At 42.7% G+C, this 15,526-nt stretch overlaps 1 protein-coding gene across 2 annotated transcripts in view; it reads left to right on the forward strand.

Annotated features, from left to right (window-relative positions):
• The first annotated feature begins 346 nt into the window (after positions 1-346).
• Positions 347-15,526, forward strand: part of dpysl2b (dihydropyrimidinase like 2b) — a 28,274-nt gene continuing 13,094 nt past the window's right edge. Inside the window, exons 1-3 of one of the 2 annotated variants that reach the window (XM_015975841.3) lie at positions 347-874; positions 14,147-14,235; positions 15,065-15,249. In XM_015975841.3, the coding sequence (XP_015831327.1) occupies positions 608-874; positions 14,147-14,235; positions 15,065-15,249 (541 nt within the window). In that variant the 5' untranslated portion in view covers positions 347-607. Of the gene's footprint in view, positions 875-4,001; positions 4,268-14,146; positions 14,236-15,064; positions 15,250-15,526 lie in introns of those variants that run through there. The other variant, XM_015975847.3, reaches the window with a different exon arrangement.

The following is a 15,526-nucleotide window of genomic DNA, read 5'->3' on the forward strand; positions in this document are numbered from 1 at the left end:
GTGTGTGTGTGTGTGTGTGTGTGTGTGTGTGTTTGTGTGTGTTGCTGAAGGGACAGCGCCCTGCATTGTTGGACTGGGTGTGACTCTGAAGAACTGTCCCTGGTCCTGAACGCTTCCTGGCCCCCTCAGCTGTCTGACAGACGCCCCGTGGAGGCATTTGAACCATTTTAGGACTCTCACAGCTTCTAGACTCCCTGACATGCAGATCTCTGAGGATTAGGAGCTCTGATTTCCTCCCTTCACTCAGACTCCAGGTAATAACTCATCAGATCAGAGCTTACTGGATCATTACAAGCAGGCTGCAGGTCTCTCCACAGAATGACAGACGCGGGGTTTGATTAGATGTGTGCGTAAGCGTTTTGTCACTGATCTGCACAGAGCAGAGGGCTGTCTGCTGCCTCCTGGTCTTCATTGTGGGAGAGCTTTCTCTCAGCGCGTGTTTTCCCTTTGTCACAGCAGCGACCACCTGCGCGTGCAAGCCAGCGAAGGCGGTGGCTGTCCAGACAGCTGCGAGACGGAGCTGAGACAAAAAGAGGAAAAAGCCAAGCTCAGGAAGCGCCTGATAAATCCAGGGAAAAAAGAAAAGAAAAATCACCATCCCACAGGCATGTCAACCACCGAGGAAGTGCCTCCTTTCTTCCAGAAGATCGGCTCCGACAGCCCGTCCAGGCCGAGGCAGAAATTCTGTGGCGTGTTCTGCCCGGTGGAGGGCTCCTCGGACAGCAAGACTCTGGACTTTGACGCGCTGTCGGTGTGCAGAGGAAGGAGCGGCGGCAGAGTCATTGACCGGCAGAGCGACATCTCCCAGCCCAGGAAGGTGGAGATCCGGGAGAGCTCAGGCAAAGAGGCGCTCCAGAACCTGGACGATAAGCGGGTAAAGCCCCATGATTCTATTCAAACCATTTCACTAAAGACTCCACAGAAAAAAAAAATCAGCTTGCAGCTTTCAGATTTTTGGACAGTTTTAACCTTAAATTGCAACAATCAAAAGCTGTCAGCTGAGTTACTCAGCAGGGTGATCCAGACAACTTTAGTACACCACATTTCCCAGAGAGCATTGCGCCAACAGAATAAAGAGGGCCTATCATGCAGGGGAACCAGAGGGAGTGGTTCTGTTGGTCTTCTTTTTTTTTTGGTTTTCTGGTAAAACAGAGTTGACGTGTGTACATTTGAAACCCGAAGCTGATGAGTTCTGGTTGGAAATGTAATGCTTGATGCAGGTTCTTCTGGGCTCTTCAGCAGCAGCATAAAGGTGTTGGTCTGCATGAGTCACAGGGAAATCTGTCCATTTTTCTACTGCATGGTTCGGACCCATAATCTGGTTTTAAAGCTAAATGCTTGGCTCTGACAGGAACAGAACCTCATTACTTCCTTTACTTCATATTTAACCTCCCAGGGGGCTGCTAAAAGCTTTGGGGGTGGGGTGGGTGTGAGTCATAGTTTCATGTTTCATGTTACTTATTGGTCTCCATCTCTTCTTGTCTTGCTCAAAATGGGGTAAAATGTTAGCCAATGTTTGTTTTCTGACTTCAGATGAGAATAAAAATGCACATTTACATGATCCAGTAGCGTTCTGTTGGGCCTTTGTGCTGGTTTTGTTTGTTGCAGTGGTGCTTCAGAACAGTCCCCTTCTAGATTTGCAAGGATTGTGCAGCTGTGAAGGAAGAAATGTGACTGAACAAGGCGTTTTGAGCTTCAGGTACCAGTCACAGGTGCATGGGCTACTGGGACCATGCTGGTTGACCTTCAACAACTTCTGGTTGAGGAATGGGAGTTTGTTCCACAGGAGGAGGAGCCAAGTTGTGGCTGTGTATGAATCTTCTACATGTTACTGTGGCTCCTGACAGTGGAAATAAAAAAAATGAGCCATTGTTTGTTGTTGTTTTTTTGCTGGTTATTGTGAAAGACTTAGTTATCCAATCCAAATTGCTCAGAATAAGACACAAACGGGACAGTTTTACAGAGAAGCACTACATGTTTATTTATGTTGCTTGGGCTTTCCAACAAGTCGAACTTTATCACCAAAAATGTTTGCAACTCAGAAATAATCAACCAAACACAAATTTCTATATTTTTGTTATTTGGTAAATGGCCTGCATTTACCTCAGATCCAGGGACAGCTCGGAAAAGGGTAGAATGCTTTCTCCAGGTCAGGGATGAGGTTCTGCCCCAAGTAGGGAAGTTTAAGTATATCAGGGTCTTGTTCACAACTGAGGGAAAGATGGAGCGCGAGATCGATAGGCAGATTAGTGCTGCGTCTGATGCGGATGTACCAATCTGTCGTGGTGATGAGAGAGCTGATCCAGAAGGCAAAGCTCTCAATTTACAAGTTGATCAACGTTCCAACCTTCATCTATGGTCATGAGCTTTGGGTAGTGACCAAATCAACGAGATCGCAGATACAAGTGGCTGAAATGAGTTTTCTCCACAGGATGTCTGGGCTCCCCCTTAGAGATAAGGTGAGAAGTTCAGAGTAGACCTGCTGCTCCTCCACATCGAGAGGAGCCAGCTGAGGTGGCTCGGGCATCTGGCCAGGATGCCTCCTGGACGCCTCCATGGTGAGGTTTTCTGGGCATGTCCAATGAGGAGACCGAAAGGGAGACCCAGGACATGCTGGAGGAACTGTCTCTCAGCTGGCCAGGGAACGCCTGGGGATTCCCCCGGAAGAACTGGCCCAAGTTGCTGGGGAGAGGGAAGTCTGGGCTTCTTGACATAGGCTTTTGCCCATGCAACCCAACTCCGGATAAGCTTAAGAGAATGGATGGATGGCCTGTATTTGTTTAGTGCCTTCTTAGGGTTCTACCCCCCCCCCCCCCCCCCAGGGCACTTCACAACACAATCAGTCATCCACCCATTCACACACAAGTTCACACGCTGGTGGGGATGAGCTACAATGTAGCCACAGCTGCCCTGGGGCGCACTGGCAGAGGCGAGGTTTTCCAAACACAGGTGCCACCAGTCCCTCTGACCACCACCAGTAGGTGGTGCAGGTTAGTCTTGCCCAAGGACACAACAGCAGCATTCTCTGGTCGGAGCCGAGATCGATTCTGCAACCTTTCGATAACTCGACAACCCGCTCTACCTCATGAGCTAATGCTGCCTCAGATCTTTAAAAAGCAAATGCTTTAAATAAAAAAACAAAAAGGAAAATATTAAGTAGCATGCCCTGCCTTAAGTTTTTTACCTAAGTGTGGGAATTATTTCTTAAACCTCATTTCAAGGATTTAATTGCAGGTGTTGTAGAGCTTTTTAAAACAGATTATAGTAGAGGGATGATCTGTCAGCTGCTCCTCTTCATCGAGAGGAGCCAACTGAGGTGGCTCGGGCATCTGATTAGGATGCCTGCTGGATGCCCCCCAGTGAGGTTTTCCAGGCATGTCCAGCCGGCAGGAGGAGACGTAAAGGGAGACCCAGGACACGTTGGAGGGACTATGTCGCAGTTACATCTGTGTTTTTAGGTCACAAACTGGTTTTAAACTGTTAACTTTCATCCTGCAAGATGCAGGTGCAAGAAATTAACTTAACTTGAATTTTAATAAAACAAAATCTAACTTGAGATATTTTGATTAGATAAAAGCTGAAACTTTGGGATTTTTTATCCCCTTTAATGTGTAATTAGGCTTGCTTAGTTGAAGTCTCTTTGATCCTTCAGACACATAGAGGCCCTGCTGAAGGCCTCCCTGATCCAGCAACTCTCAGGTTCTGGTCACAGGAAGCTCTACCTAACTGATCTCCCGTCAGTTGTTCTCTAGCAGATTTAGAGTTAAGATGGCTGCTGGGCGTCTCGTCCTGAGAATTTGCAGGCTGCAACCCCCCCACCCCCCACCCCCACCCCCACCCCACACACACACACACACACACACACACACACACACACACACACACACCACACAATCCATGAGAGCAATTGATGGCATTAGTGCAGCTCGCCAATCAATGGAGCAGGGCGAGGCTTTGCGCATGCTCCGTGGCGGTCCCTCCCTCCCTCTGCTCCTGTTTGATTCTGTCTGGAGGATCTTGGTGGAGACCGGGCAGGCTGTCAGGCAGCGGTACCGAGTTCGGACAGTCCGAATCTTTAGGTTTGTGGTCTCTAAAGGATCGGCTGCGATCGAGCCTCTTCTTCCTCCTCTGAGAGTTCGACCCGGCTGCAGGCTGATCCGAACATCCCCGTTGCATTGATCCAAAAGGCGCAGCGTAAAAAGCCGAATCCCGACCCCAGGTGAAGATGTCTGGCTACCAGGGCAAGAAGAACATCCCTCGCATCACGGTGAGTTTCTGCCTAAATTCTGATCTCGTTCGAGGCTAAATCTAGTTCGCTGTTCGGGCCCGGAGCTGCCTGGGCCTGCGGGCGTGGACGTAGGATGTCACGGGTCCGTGCACCGCCAAGCTCCGCCACAAATCAGAGCTGAAAGCTGCAAGGATCCGTTTTAGTCAGGATTTTTCTGATGATTCTTTCGGGTTTGATCCTAAAATCAGGTTTTATTCTAAACCCGCTGATTAATGATGCACCAAGGCGGTGGCTGGAACAACCCGGGTTGTGGGAGCATCTTATTTTAGAAACAAGTGCTCCTGTTTGGATCCATCCGAGCTTTTATTCATCAGATTGTGTTTTTTACTGATGCATTTTCAAATCGATCTCACGCCGGTGGCCTTTGTTAGATGCTCTAGGTGTCAATGTGACTGCACACCAACAGCCCCCTGTGCCTCCCAGTCACCCCCAACCTGGCTGCGCTTGCTGTTCACGTTTCCTCCCCTCCAAAAGACTTCTTTTCTGTTTTTGCTGTAAAGGCTTTACCTTAAGTTCTCAAGGCCTGGGTTTAGGAGACCTTATCGGTGCCACACGGAGGCTGAATTGTCCCTGAACGTGTAGCAGCAGGGATGGTGAGAGAACAGGGAGGGGAAGGGAGGGGACAGTGGGTCCTATTTCCTCCCATGTTCTTCTCAGCTGTGGCAGCCAGGGGAGGATGCATGGAGGCAGAGTGGATCAGGAAGGAAGGATGTGAAATAACAAGATCATGTCAGAGCTGCTTATATGAACCATGGTTTGTGTCAGAGCCTTACCCAACACTGGGACAATGCATTTGAACAAATTATTACTTTATTGATACTAATCTAAAGCTTAAATGAACCATTTGTGTTACTTTATTAAGCTTTCATTCAAAGCAACATTGTGAAAATAGTGCCATTAATAATACCACATGCATGGTTTTGATCTTTGGGGGAAGTCGGAGTATTCCCAGAAGAATATGCTGACTTCATGCAAAAAAACCTGCAGTCAGGATTTGAACACCTGACCTTCTAATAGTAGTGTGACCAACTGCACCACTGTGCAGATTGAAACTAAGCCCTGATTTATTTCTCATCATAGAACCCGAACTAGGCAAGGCATCTTTATTTGTTTAGTACATTTCGTACACAGAGGATATTCAAAGTGCTTTCTAGTGAGAATAACACAAACATTAAAATCAATGTGAGAGCACAGTTAAAACACACAAACACATTTAGATTACATTAAAAACACAAATTAATTTCAGATTTAAGAATAACAAAGACTAAGGTAAAGCATGAGCAGTTACAGTGCAGAAGGTGCAGCATAAGAAACATATTCAAAGACCGGTGCATGCATGAAAGTTTTTAGATTTGATTTAAAAGTTTCTAGAGTTGGGGTACATCTGAGGTCATGAGGAAGCTGATTCCATCTGTGTGCAGCATGGTAGCTAAAAGCAGCTTCACCCTGCTTGGTTCTGACCCGAGGTTCTACCAGCTGACTGTTTCCTAAGGATCTCAGAGGCCTGCTGGGTGTGTATGCTGGAAGGAGATCTGACATGTATTCTGGCCCCATGCCACTGAGTGATTTACAGACTAGTAGAAGTGCTTTGAAATCAACTCTGTAGTTTACTGCAATTATATTTCTTTAAAATGTAAGCACTGCTGTCCTGCATGCCAGAGTTGGTTGTATACAATCAGTTAGCCCCTGGAAGGTGTGGTGGGGCTGATTATTGACTATGAATCCTCCTAATTTTAGCTCAACATCTGCAAAACGGATGGACTTGCAGCTGTTTTGTCATAGCTAATGTTGATCAGTTGTGGTGGCCATGTTTTGGGTTGATGCCAAAGTATAATCAGCTGTAGATAGATGAGCATCCAGTCTGGTGGTTTCATTAAATTCATCCAGTGCTTTATGAGGGGTTTTACTGAAAACACACACACAGGCAAAAACATGATCACCCGTCCTTCTAACGAGCCTCCCTGCATCATCAACGTGATATAAAACGAACACCAGAGGTGCTTTTAATGATCTGGTTCTGGTTCCTCCTCTCCGGTGCTGCAGCAGCTGCTTGGTGGAAGATCAGAGGATTAGTCAGAGTTGTGGTTGGACGTAAAAGGATTCCTGAGCAGCACCTTGAAAGAAAAGTGGGTCAGAGACTGAGCTGATATCCAATGGATCTCAGTTGTTCTTGTGGTTCCGGTTCCTTTAAGCCAACAAGCCCAATAACCTGAGGAGACGCTGCTGAGGAAATAAATAATAGATTGGATGAATCTGCTCCTTTCAGCACATAAAGCCTTTATTGAACCTGCTCGGTGAGGCTGCGTGGGTGTGGACCTGGTCAGCCAGATGGAGCTGGGTCAGCGGAACCAGCAGGAATCCCAGGCAGATTCTATTAAATATGAATAAAGCTCAGCAAGTTCACCACCTGGATCTGGAGCTGATGGGACTCCACATTCTGTCTGAAATGAGCTTAAATGATCCTTCTCTGTCTTTTGATCCTTTTTATTTATCCGTTCAGATTTCAGCATCAGGGACTGATGTTTCACTGCAATCCTGATAAAAGCAAAGTAAAAATGGAAACACAAGGACATCTTTTCTAGAAGATGAAGGGAATTATACATAGCTGGATGCTATTCTGAGCCTGTCCTGGATTAGACTCTCTTCAGCCCTCTGAGGGGTTGTTGGTGATCTGTTGGTGTCTCTCTGAGAAGCGGCGTCCTGCAGCTGCAATTGGCCTCCCACAGCCTTCCATCGCTCTCGGCTCATCCATTCATAAAGTGAAAGAAAAAAAATCTGAGAAAACGAGCAGTCATTTGTGTCTGCTTGTTTTGTGCTCAGATGTAATCTGCATGTGAACAGAGGAGGGTTCTGTTGGAATCGCAGAACCCCCGGCTGCTCAGAGGAAGGTCAGCGATGGGTCTCCAGTGATGGGAGGGAGACGATTAATAGTTTAGGTCAATTTAACAGCATGTTGAGTTCAGTTTTCACAATAAAAGCAAGGATTTTCCACCAAAGGTGGAGTTTACTGAGGGATAATTATTAATTTAAGGCAGTACCATTTAAAAAAAAACTTTCATTTTTGTTGAATATGGTGACAACATCAGTTACAGTAAGCCCACTTTGTTTTGTCACTTGTCTTATTTTTGTAGGATTTCAACCCCGTCATGTAAAGCAGCTGTTTGTCTGAGTGTGTTTGGTTGGTGATTTATTATAGTGATGCTGATGTTGCACACATTGGTTTTGCAATGACGATGCATTTCTGTTCTGTTGTACAAACCCCAGCGTTAGGAACCCTTCAGTAACAGATGATCCGTTTCAGTCGAAAAAGAACTGGATTCAACTAAAGGCCCAGCACCCGTTATGTCAGACTTTCAACCCTTTAGACCTCAGCAGATCTATTCCATGCGGTGGTTTGTAGCTTCAAACTACAACTCTTTTGTTTTTAATATAAAATTGATTCAGAGCCTAACTGAAAATAAAACAGTTAAACTAGTTAGTTAGAAATAAAAACAGTTGAAAAAATAACAAAGTTGTTCAAGAAAATTCATTATCTTAATCTCTTATTCCTCAGTAAGATCATCAGATGAGACGTGGGGGACACCCTGGACAGATCGCCAGGGACACACAGAGACAGATGAAACACAAACTCACGCCTAGGGACAATTATGAGTCTCCTATAGACCACACATGCATGTTTTTGGTCTGTGGGAGGAAACCAGAGCTCCCAGAGAAAACCCGCACACACATGGGGAGAACATGCTAACTTCACACAGATAGGCGGCTACTATGGGATTCAAACCTGCAACCTTCCTGCTGTGAGGCAACAGTTCTACCAAATGTGTTATTCAAATAGGCGATTATCCAGTAATAATAATAATTATTCCCACAGAACTCCAGTAAAATCTGCCCAGTGGTTCAGAAGTTTTTGGATCCAGGCAAAACCATTATATTAAGTGACAAGCCATAATAATTTAAAATGAAATAAAATTCTTCACTTTATTACTTACATTAATTATTTTTACCCTCCATAATAAATGCTGTTATTTGTCTAAACCTTGATCCTTAATTTTTCTGGTTGAGTGGAAGCAGTTTGTTCCTCTGAGCCTCCATCTTTGTGTTTCCTACATTAAACCAAATTGTTGCCAGTTTTTCTTTCATTGACCATCATCCATTTCATTCTGTTGTGATTTTCTTTTTTTTGGCCATTTTTCACAGGCTCATCTGTTTAGTATCTATGTTTGAGCATAGCTGCCTGCAGCCAGGAGGACGCGTACCAGTCCTGAGGCTGACTGAGGAACCTGGCAGCGTTCTTCACTCATGTTCTGTTTAGAACAACAACAACAAAACGTTGCTGAGTGACTCCTGACTCTGACAGACCTTGTGGATCCAGTCCTGATTTTTGCTGTACCAGCGTACCAATCAGCCGCCGGCTCACTCGTTTAACCTTTTCACCTCCAAACCAAGAAGAAACAGCACATTTTTATTGATTTTTGGGGATAATGGTTAAGATTTAAAACAAAGGTAACGATAATGTAAAATTATAGTAATGTAGGGAAATTGTATTTAATTGCTTATTCTAATACCTCCATTATTTTCAGGCTTTTTTAGCTTTAAGTTAAATCATTTTAGTTGATTCTCCAGTAAGATAGGGACTAATTGAATGGTTAATTTAAAAGCAGCTTTTAGGATATTTTAAGTCACCTCTGATCTTTTTTATTTCTAAGGATGCACCATAAGACTGCTGACATATCTACTGACCATGAAGAACCTGCTGATAAACCCGTGCCCCTCTGCTCTGCATCTTTTAGCTTTTTGCTTTGGTTTTACAGCCTGCAGCTGTCATCATTCACTCTTTAGGCTTTACTTTGCTGCAGCTGTTCTATAAAACCCACTGTAGCATAAACATCCAGCACCAAAACACACGCACGCACGCACGCACACACACACGCACGCACGCATGCACAATCAGTCCTACGCCATCAGGTCTGGAGTTTGGCCCAGGTTGTCATGAGCTGGGATTTAAAATAAAAGTTAAGATTCAAATGATCAGACTTGACTTGATTTTCTGCCCTTTTTTAATTGCAAGATAAAATTTGTCAACAACATTCCGATTTCTAACCCCCGAACTAGAAGGTCATATGCTTGGTTGAGCAGATCTCAGTACCCTTATCTCAGAGGTGTCCAAACTTGTCTAATGAGTGTCAGAGTCAACAATGAGGGCCGAAATCATCGAGGATAACCTTTCTAAACTGTCCTTGTAGGACAGAAAAAATATTGTTAAATAATAAAATATACAGTATATGCTAAATTTACTTTATGTAGAACATTTTTCATCTGTTCTCCTCAGAATAGGACCTAAATAGGCCTATTAGTAAAATCTGAACACAGCAGTGTCTGAAAGTGTTGGTCCACATCAACAGCCTACTAAGACAAAACTCGTTATTCTAGAAATGTAACTTCAGATCAAACTATATATATATATATATATATATATATATATATATATATATATATATATATATATATATATATGAAATTAACAATTAAACAGTATTTCTTCAATTTTTGTAACATAAATATTAATATTTGTTATTTTATAGGATTATTTTGAATTAGAAGTCTCATCTGTTTTGTCCAGACCTGTTCCATGAGTTTGTTTTTTAATTCTGTTAAAGCTTGGTTGAAAAGTCATGTCTGACTTTCATAGATTAAATTTCATATAATTTGTATTTATTATTACTTTTATTAAATTTAAGTAATTTCTTTGACCATTGTGGGGATTTTTTTATTGACTGAGGTGTACTCACAATTTGGTTCACTTCCTGTAGACTCCTCCTGGATGCTTTGAGGCCAGAGGTGATCTGATGTGAATCGGTGACAATAATCTCTGAGGGTTTAAAGTCTGCTGGTGTTTGATGGTAAAACAGAAGAGTTTAGTCTGTTCCTGAGGGGGGCTCAAAACTTCCAGCTGTTATCCTTAGAAAACGAAGCTAAATGAGATTAAAAAAAAAGAAGAAAGGGCAAACGCTTTGGCTCCTGGAAAGGGATTAAGAGGGATTAAGAGCTCTAGATGAATATTTATTTATCAGACTCAAACTGAACTTGTGTCAAGAGTCTGGAATGAAAACACAGTTCAGTGACACTGATCTTTGTCCACATCCTGTTTGGGATCCCTCTGAGAGATTCCCACGCAGGAGATGTTTGGCACAAGTCCAGAGCAGGCATACTGTATGGCTGACCTCCATGAACTCTAAAATGATCATCCCACTACGGCTCCAACTGCAGAAGATTAATTAGGAAGTAAACTGAATATTTTGCATTCAAACAGGAACAAAATGATTCCCTAGTGGCAGCCATGTTGGGTCACTTGATGCTAAAGGTTACCTCTTGGGTCATTCTGATGAAGACCAAATAAGTGTTAAAACACTAGGATCTCACTCGCATCCATTTAAACCTTTTCTCACTTTGAGTGCTCCAGCCTTCCTCCCTATCTTTCACCTCCCGGTGTGTTTGCATCGCTGCCATGGCTGCTGTCAGAGTGGGACCACGCCTTTACAAAGTATGTTCCAGACCTGCTGTCGTTAGCTCAATGCAGCTCAGTGGGAGTCTCCACTGCAAACATGAGATGTTTAAAAGAAGCTTGACAAGGTTCCTACACACGGAGGCTTTCGCAAAGGCTGAAGCTTTGGATTAAATGCAATAGCAAACACAAAAATTGATCTAAATTTGATGCTGAGCTAAAATTATATATATATATATATATATATATATATATATATATATATATATATATATATATATATATATATATATATATATATGGCAAGCACCACCCCATGGGGCCAAGCAGGTCAGGGATTTTACGCAAAAATGCGTTGGTGTGAAGTAAAGCTAGCATTAAAGGGAGAAAAGAAAAAAAATGAAAGAGGGAAATCAGTGGATCCCGGGAAAGGCAGAATAAGGAGAGGGTGATGAAGATCATACCACATCCAGCCTGAACAGGTGAATCTTCAGCTGCTTTTTAAAGGAGTCCACTGAGTCCACTGATCTCAGGCTCAGGGGGAGAGAGTTCCAGAGTCTGGGGGCCACAGCAGCAAATGATCTGCCACCTTTGGTCTTTAGTCTGGCGCTGCACAACCAGTAGGCTTTGATCACTGGACCTCAGGGACCTGCTGGGGGTGTAGGGACTGAGAAGATCATTGAGTGTTTACAGGTGAGACATGAAATAGTGCAAAACATCATTAAAGTTTCAGGTTTAAATGATGCTACACATTTAGGAACAAAAAGAGAAATGAAGCGTTTCTTTGTAGCTTATTTGTTTTTAAAAATTTTCAAGATAATGTTGGAGGATAATCTGACTATCTAGAGGAATGCAAATTAAATACAGAAAGTTATTATTATTATTATTATTTTTTTTTTTTACAAATAATTCTGATAGAATAAACCCAGATAAAGTAATAGAATCTAGGAGCTGAAGGTGAGTGGAGCTGTGTGTGTTTGGGAGGTTCTGGGTGGTGGTGGTGTGAGTGGTTTCTGCCGTGCAGCAGTTGTCCTCAGAGCCAGGGCTGCTGGCCGGGCAGCGAGTGGCTGCCGCTCAAACAGAGCCGGCTTTGTTAAGCGAGGGATGCTGGAGTCCTTGTGACCAGACCTGCCACTCCCTTTTTGGAGAGGGGTCTGGGGCCCCTGGGGTGACTGGAGGGGGGAGATGAGGGGAAGGATCTATAGGACTCCCCTCCTCCTCTTATTGCTCAGTGTTGTAACAGCAGAAAGGAATGACTGATCCTATGTTCTGCTCTGCGATTGGTCCAATGGGCTGTCAATCACCGATGAGGACTGATGAGTGTGTCTGGAGACTGTTTTATTGTCCCTATGTTGCCGTTAACACTTTGCAGAAGAGAACCAGCAGCAGGAGGAGCTGAGCTAACAATAATTCTCTTTAATGTGTTTTTCTACTTCTGTCACATCTCCAGACATCTCTCTGTTCCATTTTCTTTTCTCTCTTTTATTTAGAAAATATTGGAGACAATCCTGCTTCTGCTCCAAAAGTTGTCTTTATTTCTGTAGCTGCATCAGACTCCTAATGACAACAAAAACAACAAAAATGTTTACTAGTTACTTGTTTTGTCACATTTACCTGTGCAAACATGCTCTACTGATGGAAGTGGAAAGAAAAATCTGATAAACAAAGATGGCAGAAAGAAGGCAACACACACAGTCAGTGTATATTGTGTGTCATATTTCAGTCTGACTAGACCTTCTGCTGTGCAGGATTAAGGCCCTGTCCACACGTAGCCGGGGATCTGCCAAAACATAGATATTTTTCTACGTTTTGGCCTGTCATCCACACGAAAACGGAGTTTTTTCACACGAAAACGGATCTTTTTAAAAACTCCGGCCAAAGTGAAGTTCTGCGTTTTCTCCGTTTTGGGTGTCTGCGTGTGGACAGACACAACCGGAGTTTTAAGGTCTGCAACGTCACTTTCCGCGACAAAAAAATGCTGACATCACGTGTGCGACCTGTGTTTACACTAGCCAACAGCATGGATGCCCTCAGAGCTGCGCTCTGTTACTACCCGATCCATCAATTGTCCAAGCGCTTTCTGCTTGTTTGTTTTTGCAAGCGGAATTACTGCTCCTTGCGGAAGACCACAGACGAAGGACGAGGCTAAGAACGGGGGAAGTACTGCCGCCTACAGGTCTGGCATGTCCTTAACAACGTATTTATCCGGGTACGTGTGGACAGTTTTGTTTTAAAACGAGGTGGTGTGGATGCAAGTTTTTGGAGGGGCGGATATTCGTTTAAAAAAAAAACCTGGCTACGTGTGGACTAGGCCTAACAGTCAAATGACTCTCTTTCTAAGCTTTGTTGGTCCTGGAAGCAAACAAACAAGCATTTTTACTTACATGGACTTCCTGTCTGGACTTCCGGGCTTCTGTAGCGGCTCTTCTGTGTTTATAGCAGCTCTGTCCATTCATGTTTTATTTAAGACGGATCGATTAAATGGGTGGACATAAAGAAGATTTAGTTTGTTCTTACTTTTGTTTTAAATTGATTTCTAAATGGTGAAAAAATATCTATATGATACATTTTCTTACCTTAAATAAGCCAAATATTTTATACATTAATTTATATTCATTTCAGTGTTATAAAAGTATTTTTTCTCACATTTTATCCTTTTAAAAGTCTTGATCGTCATTAAACAGCTTAACCTTGCCACCGCCACCAGATGACACACAGTAAGCCCACACTTGTTGAAAGGTCTCTAGACATTTCCTAACAAAATGTACACACACACACACACACACACACACACACACACACACACACACACACACACACACACACACACACACACACACACACACACACACACACACACTAGGGAGCGGTATATTTGGTTCTCAATACTTCAGATTAAATTCGGTTAGCAGCTCAATCTTTTTGTTTCTCATTACAAATAACGAGCACTTTACCGTTGAGTAAAACATGTAGGTTTATGTTTTTCAGTAGATCAGTGTGATTATTTGGAAAGTAAAAAAAAAATTATTTTTGTGTAGGTAAAGGTTGGAAAAGATACAATATGATATAAGTATAATTTTCATCATTGCCACAGTTTTGATAACAGAATCAAACCTAAAAAAAGTCCAAATTGCTGTTTTCCTATTAATTGGTTTAAAGTCACAGGTCAGTGCATAATGTGACATTAGTAAAGAATCTTTACAAGGAATTCTTTAATACTGCATACAAATTGTGTACTCACCCTTACAGAAGTGTATTTATATGTATCTCTAAAGTCCCCGAACTGGAAGCAGCTGATTCTCACCTGCTTCATGTTAATAAATGAACAGAGACTAATCTTCTTTATTCCTCTCCAGAGTGACCGTCTCCTGGTCAAAGGAGCGAAGATCGTGAACGATGATCAGTCCTTCTGCGCTGACATCTATATGGAGGATGGGGTCATTAAGTGAGTTTACTGGCTTCTTTTTAAGATGCTGCTTTTAGTGTGCGTGTGTGTGTGTGTGTGTTATCAGTTAAAAGTTTTGGAAAAAAATCTTCACAAAAACATATCAAATTGTGCTGATTGTTCAATGACGGTGTGCTCAGATTTTTAATAATGATGTTAATGAAATATCATGAAACTCATAAAAACCTTTAATAACCACATGTGAAATAACGGGATTTAGAGGAAACAGGTGAATAAACTCCCCCCTTCTGTAGCTCAGCTAGACTTTATAATATAAATATCATTCAGAGGCTGGACGGGTCACAGAAAGTAGGACTTTAAATTATGATTTAAATGGTTTTTGCATAATAGCAGTTTAAGGTTTTGGACTTTTAGAAGGTTTCACAAGGGCTTAAATGAGTAATGAGTCATTGGAGGTGACAATGGTGACCCTACACTGTTTTTAGACATTATATTATATTCTTGGTTTAAAAAAGAAAATACATTTTATCTGCAAAAGCATCCCTACTTAAAATAAGGTAAATATTCTTAATATGATCAAATTTTCTTGTTTTGAGTAAAATAATCTGCCACTGAAGTAAGCAAATGTTGTACCCATTCTAGCCAATCAACGTTTGCTAACCTCATTGGTAGATATTCTTTGCTCAAAACAAGAATATTTGATCATATTTAAGAATTATTTCAAGTACTGCTGTTTTTTTCTTTTCACACACACAAAAAATAATAAAATGTTTTAAAACTGCTTCTTTCACTTTCTTGAAAATCATGTTTTTGCAGTGTGTTTCCATAGTGATCTGGATGGTGTTTCAATGGCTGACTTTCTTCTCAGACAAATTGGGGAAAACCTCATTGTTCCCGGCGGGGTGAAAACCATCGACGCCCATGGTGGCATGCTGATGCCGGGCGGCATCGACGTGCACACACGCTTCCAGATGCCGGACCGGGGAATGACATCTGCCGATGACTTCTACCAGGGCTCTAAGGCGGCGCTGGCAGGAGGAACCACCATGATTAGTAAGGAAAGGATAAATAAGCTCTATCTTGTATTATTCAAAACACATCCAGTGCTGTGCCGAAGTCTTAAATCTCTCCTTTAGGTTTTCATCAACCATTCTTCAGACTTCAGGTCTTTTCTTTGGACTTCAGCAGCTTTTCCACTCAGTTTTAGTCCTTACTTTATTTCTCCTTTCTAATCATTGTTGAAAGTCTAAAGAGGAGCTTTGAACGACCTTCAGAAAGTCTGGAGAACCAAACATCAAGCCTGCTTTGAAAGATTTGAAAAAGTCAGTTT

Source organism: Nothobranchius furzeri, chromosome 6, assembly GCF_043380555.1.
Source record: "Nothobranchius furzeri strain GRZ-AD chromosome 6, NfurGRZ-RIMD1, whole genome shotgun sequence".
Lineage (NCBI taxonomy): Eukaryota > Metazoa > Chordata > Actinopteri > Cyprinodontiformes > Nothobranchiidae > Nothobranchius > Nothobranchius furzeri.